Source organism: Sparus aurata, chromosome 6 (assembly GCF_900880675.1).
Source record: "Sparus aurata chromosome 6, fSpaAur1.1, whole genome shotgun sequence".
NCBI lineage: Eukaryota > Metazoa > Chordata > Actinopteri > Spariformes > Sparidae > Sparus > Sparus aurata.
Window position 1 is genome coordinate 27,207,457 of NC_044192.1, and position 12,261 is coordinate 27,219,717.

The window sequence follows — 12,261 nt, forward strand, 5'->3', positions numbered from 1 at the left end:
CAGGGCCGGGGCAGGGATTGTGCAACAAGTTGAGGAGATAATGTGGTAGGACTACTTGTCCTTTTAAATGTATTTTTAGACAAAGAGGATCCGGTCGGAGGAATTTAAGGAACAAGGCACACCATTCTTCTGGAGAAGATAATACATCCACCATACTCTTTATTCAAGGTGATGGTCCTTTTGTTTCGTAATCATCAGCTTGACTTGGCTGATGTTTAACGGCATACCACGCAGGATGTGTCGGTTGCTGTTTGCGAGCGCACCATTTAAAGGTGCAGTGAGAAAGATAGTTGACAGTCTCGTTCCCAGGTACTAGCGCTGTGGGTGTGCACGCAATTAAAGCTCTTAATGATCAACCATCCTTCCCCAGAAATGCTGTTGCCCCAATTTACACTGATAACTTTATATGAATCTGTTTTCTGGAAAATCCCTCATAGTATAGCCTTATAGTAGATAGATTGTAGTGGAGTTCATTGTGCGGTAATATGAACATGTGTGTAAAATAAGAATAAATGGGTCAAATATGGCCCAAAAAGAAAACAAACAACACTGAAACACAAAACATTGTTTGTTTCTTTGGTGTAAAAAGCAGATTGTTACCCAGGGACCAGGGGACCCACATCTTAAAACCCCAAATTGAGGGACTTTTCATGACTTTTCATTCCTAGGCCCATAATCAAAAAATACAAGGGCCCGACATGGCGTAGTTTGAGACATGGATCAAGGATAAATACTGTTACAACACTGAGAATTTACAATACCGAACTTGGATAACTTATTTATTGTATTGCGGAGACAAAACAAGTGTGGCACACATACAGTACATGTCAGACGTTTGCTCAGTCAGCGTAAAACAACACACTGATACAGAAGCTGACAGACACGGTGAGCCCACGCAGCAGACGACGCTCACACAATCCTCCATTCATTTTCATCTAAGTGCTGTGAGTATCTTCGGACACAGGGGGGCGCTGTGCTGTGCTGTCCTTCAGAGCCCTCCCCCTCAACATGCTTCACATGTTTTGTGGTTTGCAGCGCTCCATCTGAGCTGTGTTTAAAAGCTTCTGGATTAAAGCAGCAAACTATCAGCCAATCAATACCGTAAAGTGTGTGTGTGTGTGTGCTGAGAGGGGTTAGAGGTCACGCTGCCATGCTTGTTTCTGAATTTCTTACATAACCTCTGGCTGCTGTCCAGAGGCTATGTTTCCTGTCCGTTCCTTTGTCCACGGGCGGCTTTAAAGAGCAGTGAAGAGCACAGAGAGCACGCCTGAACGTGTCATGATGATCACATTGTCTCAGGTCCCTTCCTCCAACCGTCTTAAATTTACACCTTTTTTTTATTTTTTCACTGGTCTTGCTGTCTTTGGGTGCGGTTAGGGCTACATGTGATGTGGGCTCCCTCCCTCTCTTCTTTTCTTCCCTACAACACACACACAGGCTCTGTCACTGTTGCTAGAGTGGCTCTGCAGTCTAGATTCCTAAGCAGTGAGTGTATCAGACACACCCAGACTCTACCAAACAACACCCCTCCAGCAGGTCAACTTCTGCCTCTTTAGTGCTGCATCCTTCGACAACATCTCTTCGCGATGATATCTTGATGTAGGCCATCATGTCTGTTATCGAACTGCAACATCCCCTCCTCGCACAGATCGCCCTGACCCAGCCCCAAGTTTCCTCTCAAGCTGACTTATTCAATTTTCCTGGCAGGCACCGAGCAGTGGGCGGGTCTGTGCGAGGCTGGCCAATCTGACTGAGCCTGCTCTTCTGGCCTGTGGCTGAGGAGGCGGAGCCTGAGCAGCACAGGCTTGTTGTACTGCTCTCGGGAAGGCGGGGCAACAAGTTTTGCACTGCTGGGTGTGTGTGTGTCAGTGTGTGTTTACATGTGTGTGTGTGTGTGCATGCTTGTGCGTGGATTAACAGCGGGGATCTAAGGTGAAGCAGCCGCAAGGGAGAATCTCGGTAGTGTTCACATCAGGATATATAGAGGATATACACTCACAGGCGAACCCATGGTATGTATCTGGGGAGTATTTCCCCCTTTGTGCTCGCTCTCATGTTAGTATGTGTGCGTGTGTATGTGTGTTTGTGTGTGTGGAAGGGCTTCCTGTTTGACTGATACCTGTCAACTCAGTGTGACGGCTACTGTGTGGTTGTGTTTGTGTGAGACAGCAGCTTTTCGTTCATCCAGTTCATTGCCTTCGTTGTGTGAACTTAAGGAAAGTTGGCAAAGGATGACAGATTTCTGTTTCTTTTATGGACCCAGAGAAGGAATTGTCACTAAGGCAGCAACAAAAAGGGATCCAAATAAAGAGTAAACAAGCAACTGGATGTGTTTACTAAGTGACACTGCTCTTATTTTTTTTTATCAATATACAAGCAGTAACTCTCAATGGCTTTAAAGGGGCACCATGTAGTTTTAGAGAGGGAGTTTAAACACAGAACTGTAATATTTACAGTATTAATGAGGTAATGATACAAACCCAAACTCATATATTTTTTCCATCAAGCTGTTCTTGGAGGAAAATAACGCCCACGGGTAGAAAGGTGGCAGGGTCCACCAAACATAAGTAATTATTCAAATAGTATAAAACGGTGTTGTCCTTTAAGGTCAGTTCGTTCAGAGAGTTGGTTTATTGAGTTCATCTAGGTGTATAAAATCAGTCAATACAGATCTTTCTCTTCTGATTAAAAACTACATATTGCACCTTTAACCAAAAAAAAAACAGTATCCTGACTTCTCTGAACCAGGGTTTGCTGCTTATTTGTTGTCAGCATTATGACTGCATTAGTGTGATGGATAGAATTTGCAGAAACACAGAATAATACACGATCTCCAGGGACTGTGCTTCACCGTTGCTTGCTCTCTTCTCGAGGTAAAGTGCATGTCAGTTCGTGATAAAAGGCAAATGAAGAGTACAATAAAAGCAGCACAGAGTCGTTGATGCGACAATTAAGAATATTAACAGCACGCTGTCCTCACAGAAGGCCTGTTTAAGTAGTTCTGAGTTTGCCCACGGTCATCCCCGCAGAGCTCTGCACAGAAGACAACAACGGTTTCAGACCTCTGCTCCACATTCTTGCCCTCTAACACCAACTGCAGCTTCCGTCATCTCCGCCTCTGAGCCGAGGTGATCCGCGTTATCACGAGCGACTGTTGAGACAAGTTGCCAGTGCTATTTTGAAGCAGCAGCAGCTAGCTCAGGAGCTGTTTCCAGCCTTATTCACATGTGCGTGTCAGTGGTTTGTTGGGTGGGGCCCAGCATTAGTCATCAGTTTTCAGTACTGTCAGACGCTACTGCTTTAATCGCAGTAGTTGGGTAAGGCTGCATTGTTCCTTCGTTTTTCCAGCAGACAAATGCATTGTGAGCTACGTGCGTCATGTTAAGAGTAGTCCGGGATGGTCTGATGTAGTGAACGTATGTGCAGACGTGTCCTGGCTGAAACAGGAAAACCTCGAGCACATTGCCAGTTTCCGTCTGTGTCAAGTTTGAAAAGGGGCGTTGGGTTTCAAATGGCCCTGTGCTGCCGTCAGCCAAGCTCTGAAGTCTTGCGTCTATTTTGGCCGCACTCACTCGAGCCTCAGCCCAGCAGCGTGCCCAGCTCTCCCAGGAGAGCCTTGATGTGGATATCCTGTCCTTAGCTGTGTCAGTCCAGTGTCATCCTCACTGGTCACTGCTAAAAGCTCTGTTGCTCTGCATACGCGCATGCGTGTGAGTGTGGGGGTCATGCGTCGCACTGCAGGAAATGTGGTCAAGCACCAGGGAAAGTGGCCGGATAGAAGTGGGTTTTGGTTCGGAGGTTTTTGTCTAAGAGGTGTTTACACTTGAGAAGGACATTCCTTATAGGTCTGCGAGCCCCTGAAAGGACCTGAAACTTTAAATAATAATTGAGTATATATGTCTCTGTGTGCATTTTTGTCTCAGTGTGTGTTCGTGTTTATCGCAGTGTTTATTTGTACTGTTGTGTTTCATTCTGCAGCTGTCTATGCATCTGTCAGCTGTGAACTCAACTGTTTAACAGCCTCAATATGTCCCCCTTATAAAACAGGTACACGGCAACTACCGGCCCCTCCCCTTACCCCGACAAAATTTCTACCAGGTACAGCTGTATGCAGTTTTCTTCCGTGTGCACACTTTTGATTTTGTTAGTGTACAAGAGTCGGACGGAATAACGGGAGCACCTCACAATGCATGGAAAGATGCAGCGGTCAGATCCCAATCTCCAAAAACGACTGCAGTGTTGAATGAATGTTGTGGCATCATGATGGAAGAATTCTCTGCAGATCAGATCGTGAGGTGTTCCTGTTACTTTGTTGGCTGCTGCATGAGAGAAGTCCTGCACAAATCCTCCTGCACCGAGCCAAGGTCACAACAAACCGCTTGGAGATAGCTTCTGCTGTCCCCACTGTGGTTTCTTTGTTTTTTGTGAAAAGCTGATGGAATGACTCGTAATTTTCTGTCCCAAATTCAAAGGGCAGTCAACATCTGCAGGAAACAAAAGTTCATTTTAACAGAAGTTTATCAGAATTGAACTAATGCTTCAGCTAGCATGACAGTTTGATAGCATGGCTAGTGTGAGGCCTCATTAGTAGGGCGGGTTATCAAACCCCATTTCGTGGGAGCAAGTATGGACAAATAAACAGTGTTGAAAGGAGAAACTGAAGGGTTGTGTGTGATATGTTGGGTTGTTTGTCTTTCTAATGATCTTGTTTTTTTCCTTATTTAAACCAGCATGTTGCCAGTTTGAGACAGAATTTCTGTGTGGCGGGTTGTTACATTATTTAAAGGTACAGTGCGTAGGACTCAGGGGAATTCAGGGACAGAAATGGAGCAGGATATTAGTAATTGTTTTTTAAATAGTGTAAAATCAACTAAAAACTAAGAAACGTTCTGTTAGATTGAGCCTTTTGTTCCTACAGAGGTAACAGAGTTTGCCATCTTGCGCCGTCGTGTTTCTACAGTAGCCCAGAGCAGACAAACTTAACACTGGCTTTAGAGAGGGGCCTTTCGCATTATTTTTAGCGATTTAAGCAGCCACTGTAGGGGAGGATGGGACGCAGGGTGTTCAGTTGGTCGCAATCTGTAGGAACACCCACAGATTGCTCTGAATCCTGCACACTGGACCTTTAACATTTGATACCTTTAGAAGATGATCTTCTTTTTGATTTTGTAGGAATGCATTTTACATTCCCCTAATTATGTTACAAATGAAAATAACTATCTGTAGCCAAACTCAGGTATTGCACTAATACAAGTATTGGAAAATTTAAGCTAATAGGCCACCTTCCCGTTGCTCTTTGGACCTTTTGTTGTAAATGGTAATGAAATCAGCTGTTGTCGTTAATATGTGTCCATAAGTCCATATTTCACTGTAAATATTGATTTTGCACTGTTTACTCAGAATATGAGTGGAAAACTAAGGGTCATGTTTCAGCTTTTCAAGAAAAACTAAAACTCTGCAAATATACGTTCACCTGGAGGCAGAGCTGTTTTTAGCTCAGTGGGTAAAGCATGAATGTACAGTAACACCATTGGGATCCATATTTTTAAAATGTTCCCTGAGGTCACCTGTGTGTGAGGCCTGTGCTAAAAGCAGCTTGACCTGTATGTGCACTGTTTGCATTGTGGAGGTGGCTGGTCAGATGTGTGTGTTATCTAAAAGGAGAGAGCAGTCTGCTGGACAGGTGTGTGAGGCCTGTGCTAAAAGCAGCTTGACCTGTATGTGCACTGTTTGCATTGTGGAGGTGGCTGGTCAGATGTGTGTGTTATCTAAAAGGAGAGAGCAGTCTGCTGGACAGGTGTGTGAGGAATGCAGGAATGCTGCAGTTTGGAGTCTGAGCATGGAGAAAGCTTGCAGGGCGTCTGGGTGGAGCAGGTGAGCACAGAGGTCTGTGTGGTGGCGAATATCTGAAACTGGCCCCATGTTGTTGCCTGCTGTTACTGTTACTTTTACCGTGTTGATTTTAATGCCAACAAGATGATGCAGCCTTTTATTTCAGAGGACGGTCGAGGAAAGAGACCTTTGTGCTTCACTCTTTGGCATGTTCTTGATTGATTGCAAATTTTTCTCCGGATCTGATTCCGACAGTGGCAGTCATCTTGTAAACACTCTTCATAGTTCACACCCTGTCTGTCAAACAGTGCATTGTTTCCCTTAATGGACTGTGAATTAAATGAGCAGTCGGTGTGTTTGCCTGTTGAAAAAATATCCGGGTGGTAAGTTGTAACTTGCCGTCTGTCACACTCAGTGAATACAGAGCTGATGGTAGACAATGCTTTGATGGTCAGATTGAGGGGAGACTGTTTTGTGTGTGTATGTGGTTTTGAATCATGATTTCCACATAGATCTCCTATCTGATGGTTATGCAAATGAACGTGGATGCTGATTTAAGCAGGAAACATGATTTTGTAAGTGAGCATAACTTGTGGACGTGGACATGGATGCGTGGATGCGTTCCAGGGATCAAAAGAGCAGAAAGTCAGATTAGCAACTTTGTTGTTGGACTGCTCTTATATGACTAAAAGGCAAATGAGTCAACATATCCTCTTGGCCAACTTCCTTTCATTTCAACTGACACATTTAACATTTGCTGAATACTGCACTATATTTAGTTAGGACACGTTCTTTGAGAGCTTTTGGTTTGCCACAATTTGAGTGTGAGGGAAAGTATAGAGAACGGTAATGATGTCATTTGGACACAGAGACATCTGACATCATGTTTTAGTCGAGAAGGCAAAAACCGCCACTGTAGTGACCACAACAGCCACCTTATTCAAACAAAATTAAAGCTACTTTTGCAGTGTGTGTGCTTAAAATATGCCACTTGTACACAAGACTGGGCAGCAGCAGGGAAGAAGTTTAGGTAATGCTAGATGACATCAGTGTGTGTAGACGATCTGCATGCAACTGAGTTTGAGTGTAGCTTTTCCCGTTCCCTGCAAAATAAAATTACCGAAGAAAATAAAGGTTTCTGTGACCAACAATCTGATCCACTTCATAAATACAAACACAATTTACACACATGATTGATTGTTGCTGCTGCATGTGTTTTGTATTGGCTAGAAAGGCTTTTCCAGCAAAACCGTTGCTCTCCTGCGGTACAGCTTGCCCTGTTGTGCGCTTATCTCTTGCATTGCACTTCTCTTTTTCCAAGGGTTTTGTTAGAAGCTGAAATTATCTTAACTTTACAGGACAGAGCGTGACAACAGTGGCATGTACGCCATTTTCATGTCTATATAACAAAAACACAGAGCCACAGCAGACAGCTGGTTAGCCCAGCTTAGCTTAGCCTAGCATACAGACTGAAATTAGGGACAAACGGCTAGTCTGGATCCATCTATACAATTTCTGCCTACCAGCATCTCATGTTAACATGTTGCATCTTGATTGTGTCGTGTTTGGTGAATGAAAATTGACTTTGCCCAGAGCAGTAGCACCTGAGACCTGCCAGTAGCTGCCAGCCTGCTGGACAGAATTTTGTTGCTGTTGGATAAAGCTAGGCTAGTTGCTAGCGAGCTTCATGTTTTTTTTTTACTAAGCTACGCTAACTGCTAGCTGTGGCTTCATAATTACCGCAGAGACATGAGAGTGGTATTTATCTTCTCATCGAACACTCAACAAGAAGAGCGACATTTCCCCAAATTTTGTACTGTTCATGTAATGAAAAGTAATACAGAATGTAGAAACACTTGTTTACATTATAAATGTCAAATATTGACCAGTAATCTGTTAGTGTATGTATCAAATTACAGGTGCATTAGTAGTACAGTCAGTATCAGCATTAGCTTTGTAACTCTACAATGAAAATATCTTAGCTGGTGGATTTCAGTTTCAAGTGTAGTGTCGCCCTTCAAAACACATCTGACCCATCAAGCGTTACTACCCAGCATGCAGTACAACTCTGCTTCCCTTAAACTAATAAAGTTTTGTCTGTGGTAACTTGGGAACAATCAATATTTACGGCGGTAACAGGAGTAATGTGACTTCCCCTGTGGCAGGGGGATGCCCCGGCTGCTTGTGACCTCACTTCCTCGCTTGTGCCACTTCCTCCTCCCCATTCTCTCCAATTATAGTGGAAGAAGAGAAAAGAAAGAAATGCTCTTAGATTTATTGTCATTTACTTGACTTTGAACCTGTTTTATCAATGTGAGGAACCATATAATGTTATTTTAAGGTGTGATTGTCCAAAAAACGATGAAGGGTTTGAGAAAAAAAAAAAAAAAAACTAAATAGAGCCTTGAATAGTGACCTTATTTGTGTTAAATGTAGCAGCAGTGTGTGAGGTAATCACTGACAGTGGTGAGCTGCAGTCATTTCTAAATCAGAGGTCACAGATTGCTGATGATTGAGAATGGAAATTATCTCTCCGTCTCTTTCCTCCTCCTGTTAATCTCTCTCCCTTCTCTCACTTGTAGTCATTCGCAGACACACAGCCTGCCTCCATCCTGCTGGTTCAGGGTTACTGTAAAACGCCATGAACGGCTGGCTTAACTCGCTTAGACACATACAGACGCTCAGACGTGGAAGAATGATAACTGTTGGGCCTAATTGCCACAACACTCAGCGGCATCTGTCGAGGACACTTTGAAATGCATCATAAACAAACAGACTGGTGTTCAAACTGTCATCTGTGGACTTACATTAGCACGTACAGTATGTTTTAAGGGGGACACTGATGGACAGCCCGCGTGCTGACATCCAAATCATCCCACAGCCTGTGCGTGATTAGTTTGAACAGCATAAAAACAGAAATGTTCACCAACTGGCTCGGTTAGATCTGACTGCACAATGATACACGGCCACACAAAGCTTCGAGCCGCATGTGAAAATAACTCTGAAGTGATTCTGACCTCGTGTCACTGGGGTGGAGGCCTTGTGCCTCTCTCTTTATTCACACCACAAAGACAGGGCTGGGCTCTGTGGCATACTGAGCTCCACCTGGATACAGCAGAGTGCTTCAAAATAACATTCACCGCCCTCAAAAAGGAGTGTGTTCATTACATAGTTTGTACATGTACTTCTGTAAAAGTGAAAAAGCAGTTACACTTCAATACAAGTGGAGCAGAGAGTTCACCTGAGAGCGGTATGTTCAGGATCGTACTTGTCATATATTGCTTCTGCTGAGACGTGTTGTATAACTGAATACAGTTTGATTAATGTTGCAGAGATACATTTTTATTGTATGTCGTTATAGTTACAGTTATAAGAGACCAGGTGGCAATATCCTTGTCCCAGTGATGAACCTGTAAGGTATGTCTTCATTCCTGTTCATGAAAGAAGAGCGCCCATCCAGTGCCTCCACTGGTTTGCTGTCAGGATAGAACAAGATGCTTGATTGTTTCATGATACAAGTTTGACTTCTAGTCTTTTGTGTTTTATTGGAAATTAGCCCTGTTCTCTCACAATATGTGGATCCAGGGTTGAATTCTCAGCCTGTGAGGACCAGTCCAGGTTGTTTCCTTTATGACTTCCAGTCTGAAGGAGAAGTTTATAAAGACCCTGACAGATGTATATGGACCAGGTTGGTTTATTGGCAATAATAGCTTATTTCAGGCATTATGTAAATGTGAGCTGCCAAGTAACAAGAAAGTCATTCAAGACATGCCAAACATATATTTTTGCATGGTTAACATAGTTAACAATACTGATGATAATTTTTAAGTTGTTTTTTTTTTCATGTATGTGTGTGTTTTTTTAAATGTATGTACTGTAACTGTATTGAATACTGATAAGTTGTTATTAGTTTTATGGATTGGGCATTAATACATCTGTTTCAGTTGGGCTATAGTACACAGTTAAATGTAATATGAAATGTTGTTTTTGCAGAAGTGAACCAGTGAGTGCTGAATGATACAGTTTGTGTCCATTAGACTATGAAGAAATTAACTAATCTGTTTAGAGTTTTCTACTGTAATTGTTCCGAGTGAGTGAAGACGGAAAAGAAAAGTTTACAGACCCTGGGCCGTCAGTGAGGTGATCGCACTAGCCTTATAAAGGCACATGTTAATGAACAAATTGACCATGTTGACTGTCTCTTAGCTAGTTTAATGCTTCCATGCTTACAAAGGGAACATGACCAGAGGGATAATGACACTGAATCTGTTCCCGGTTGACTCTAATCAAATTTTGGGACAGACATAATTACAGTTAGAACAAACTGTAGCTGAAAAACCCCCCAAAACATAATCTATTAAAGTCTGAAAGGAACATTAAGAGCTCATTTGCTGTGACTGAACTCTGTGTATGCTGTTGTAATTGAGATGATGTCTGAAACACACAGAGGGCAGCAGAGCTGATTATCAGCCATTGAGCCTTTAGCGTTGTGCGATACTCCTGCAATTATGTACGGAAGGTAAGAACTGCTGTGCTTGCAAACATTCTTTTTTAATACGTTATCTGGGGATGAGGAAACAAGCGTTGTTATCTGGAGATAGGGAGATTATCAACCCCTTATCACAAAAGACAAACGAATGCTTCCTCTTATTACATGTGATGCTATCAGAGATCAGGAGTGAATTGCCAGCACAAATCGATGCCGTAAAAACATCTGCTGTGAGTTCAACACTGTATGTAAGTCTATCCTCACAATAGTTAGCCTTACCCATCTAAATACACTCATGTTAGGTCATAGGGAAGTTGTTCCTTACCACAAATGGTAGTTTGCTAAACCAACACCGCGGACCAGTGTGTGTGTATCAGAAAACAAAATTGGAAATGAAACACACTAACCTTACTGGGGGTTGTCTAGTTATAAATAAATCAATAGAGATGTGTTAATAGTAGAGTAAGTACATTATGGACACAAGCTTTAATTTTAAACCGCATGATACACTTTAATGATATAAAAGTTTGAATGGCTCTTTAGACAAAAGAGGACACTCACAGAAAAAGTACCTTAGCTTGTGTGCTACTTTTGTTATAGCATTAGAAAATAGACTTAATTATACGTTTTTTAACATGGTCACACATTGGCACAGCGACTACATCCTGCATGTTTAATTTCTTCTCTGGTTAGCTCTTTGCTTTGTGTAGTGATGTGATTTAACTTTGTGGCAGCAGCTGTGTGAAAAATTATCCAGAAGATGAACTGTCGAGAGCAAAAAACCTTAGACAAAATCACAGCGGCACTCTGACACTGTGTGAGGAAGTGCAGTGCAGATATCACTGCACTTTGTGTGTGTGTGTGTGGGTGTGTGTAAACATGGCCACTTGTAAGTCTTCCATCCAGAGGAGTCATAGATCGACCTCTTTGATTAGAATGAGCTTAGGTTTACTTTTTTTCCTCTTTGTGACGTCAGTGAACATCATACGTTCGCCGCTGTCGGTTGCTGGGACAACCCCAGAAAACAACAACACTGGGCCTCTGCTGTCGAACAGATCACGCCCTTCTGACTGGAATGTAGCGCCTGAATCAACCACCTCTGTCTGCGGAGTGATGGATGTGTTTGTGAGCGTTTTGCAGCAGGACGTAACTGCTCCGTTGTAAATGTTTCCTGTCTTTACCTCTCTGTGTTTGTCCTACACAGTGCAGTTCGAAGCTGCGGTGACTCGTGTTACTGCATGTTTCCTCCCCATTCACAGAACGATCTCCGTGAAATCTCTCTGCATACGTCAGCTGTTGTGAAACGGACATGTTGCTCCGAGTGAATCTTGAAATGATTATGATGTTTTTTGTGCGATTTCTCACCGCACATGCATAACTTTTCACAACATGTCTCTTCCTCTCTCTGTCTCTGTCTCTCTCTCTCCAGTCGCAGCCTAGCCAGGCCACACCCAAACCAGCCGCTCAGGTCTCCACCGTGAAGCCTGCTCAGTACGAGGTATCAAACATCCCCCTTCAATTCCCTTTAACCTCTTCTCTCCCTGCAGCTCTCCCTGAAAGAAAAAAAACCCATTTTGTCAACTTTCCACATTCAGTCGGTCGATTGTTGCGCGACTGACCTCTGACCTGCTCATTATCTGGACTATGTGCAGTATTTCCTTTCGCTGTGCAGCTTCAGGCTATAAATATTTTTAGATAAAGTGAAAGGAATACCGTTAGCTGTGCCCTGTGAACGGTAGCACGCAGAAAAGAACTTTCCCCCTTCCTTCCATTCAGGCACAAGCGAGGTAACACCCAGTTTCTCAGTGAGGGGGAAGCAGTTTAACCCAGTAATGCAGCTCTCGAACAATGGATCAAAGTGATCGCGCCAGCGTGTTCTGATAGATTTGTTGCTGATTGGAGAGAGGTTTTTTTGCAACTTAAGGGAGCGGACATGCAGT

General features: G+C 43.2%; 1 protein-coding gene across 35 annotated transcripts in view; it reads left to right on the forward strand.

The window, feature by feature from the left end:
• cast (calpastatin) overlaps positions 1-12,261 on the forward strand; it is a 41,378-nt gene that overhangs the window by 13,630 nt on the left and 15,487 nt on the right. For 29 of the 35 annotated variants that reach the window (XM_030420086.1, XM_030420063.1, XM_030420070.1 and 26 more), the window contains one exon: positions 11,751-11,819. In XM_030420086.1, coding sequence (XP_030275946.1) covers positions 11,751-11,819 — 69 coding nt within the window. Of the gene's footprint in view, positions 1-1,860; positions 2,013-4,047; positions 4,099-11,750; positions 11,820-12,261 lie in introns of those variants that run through there. The other 6 variants (XM_030420057.1, XM_030420079.1, XM_030420091.1 and 3 more) reach the window with 3 other exon arrangements.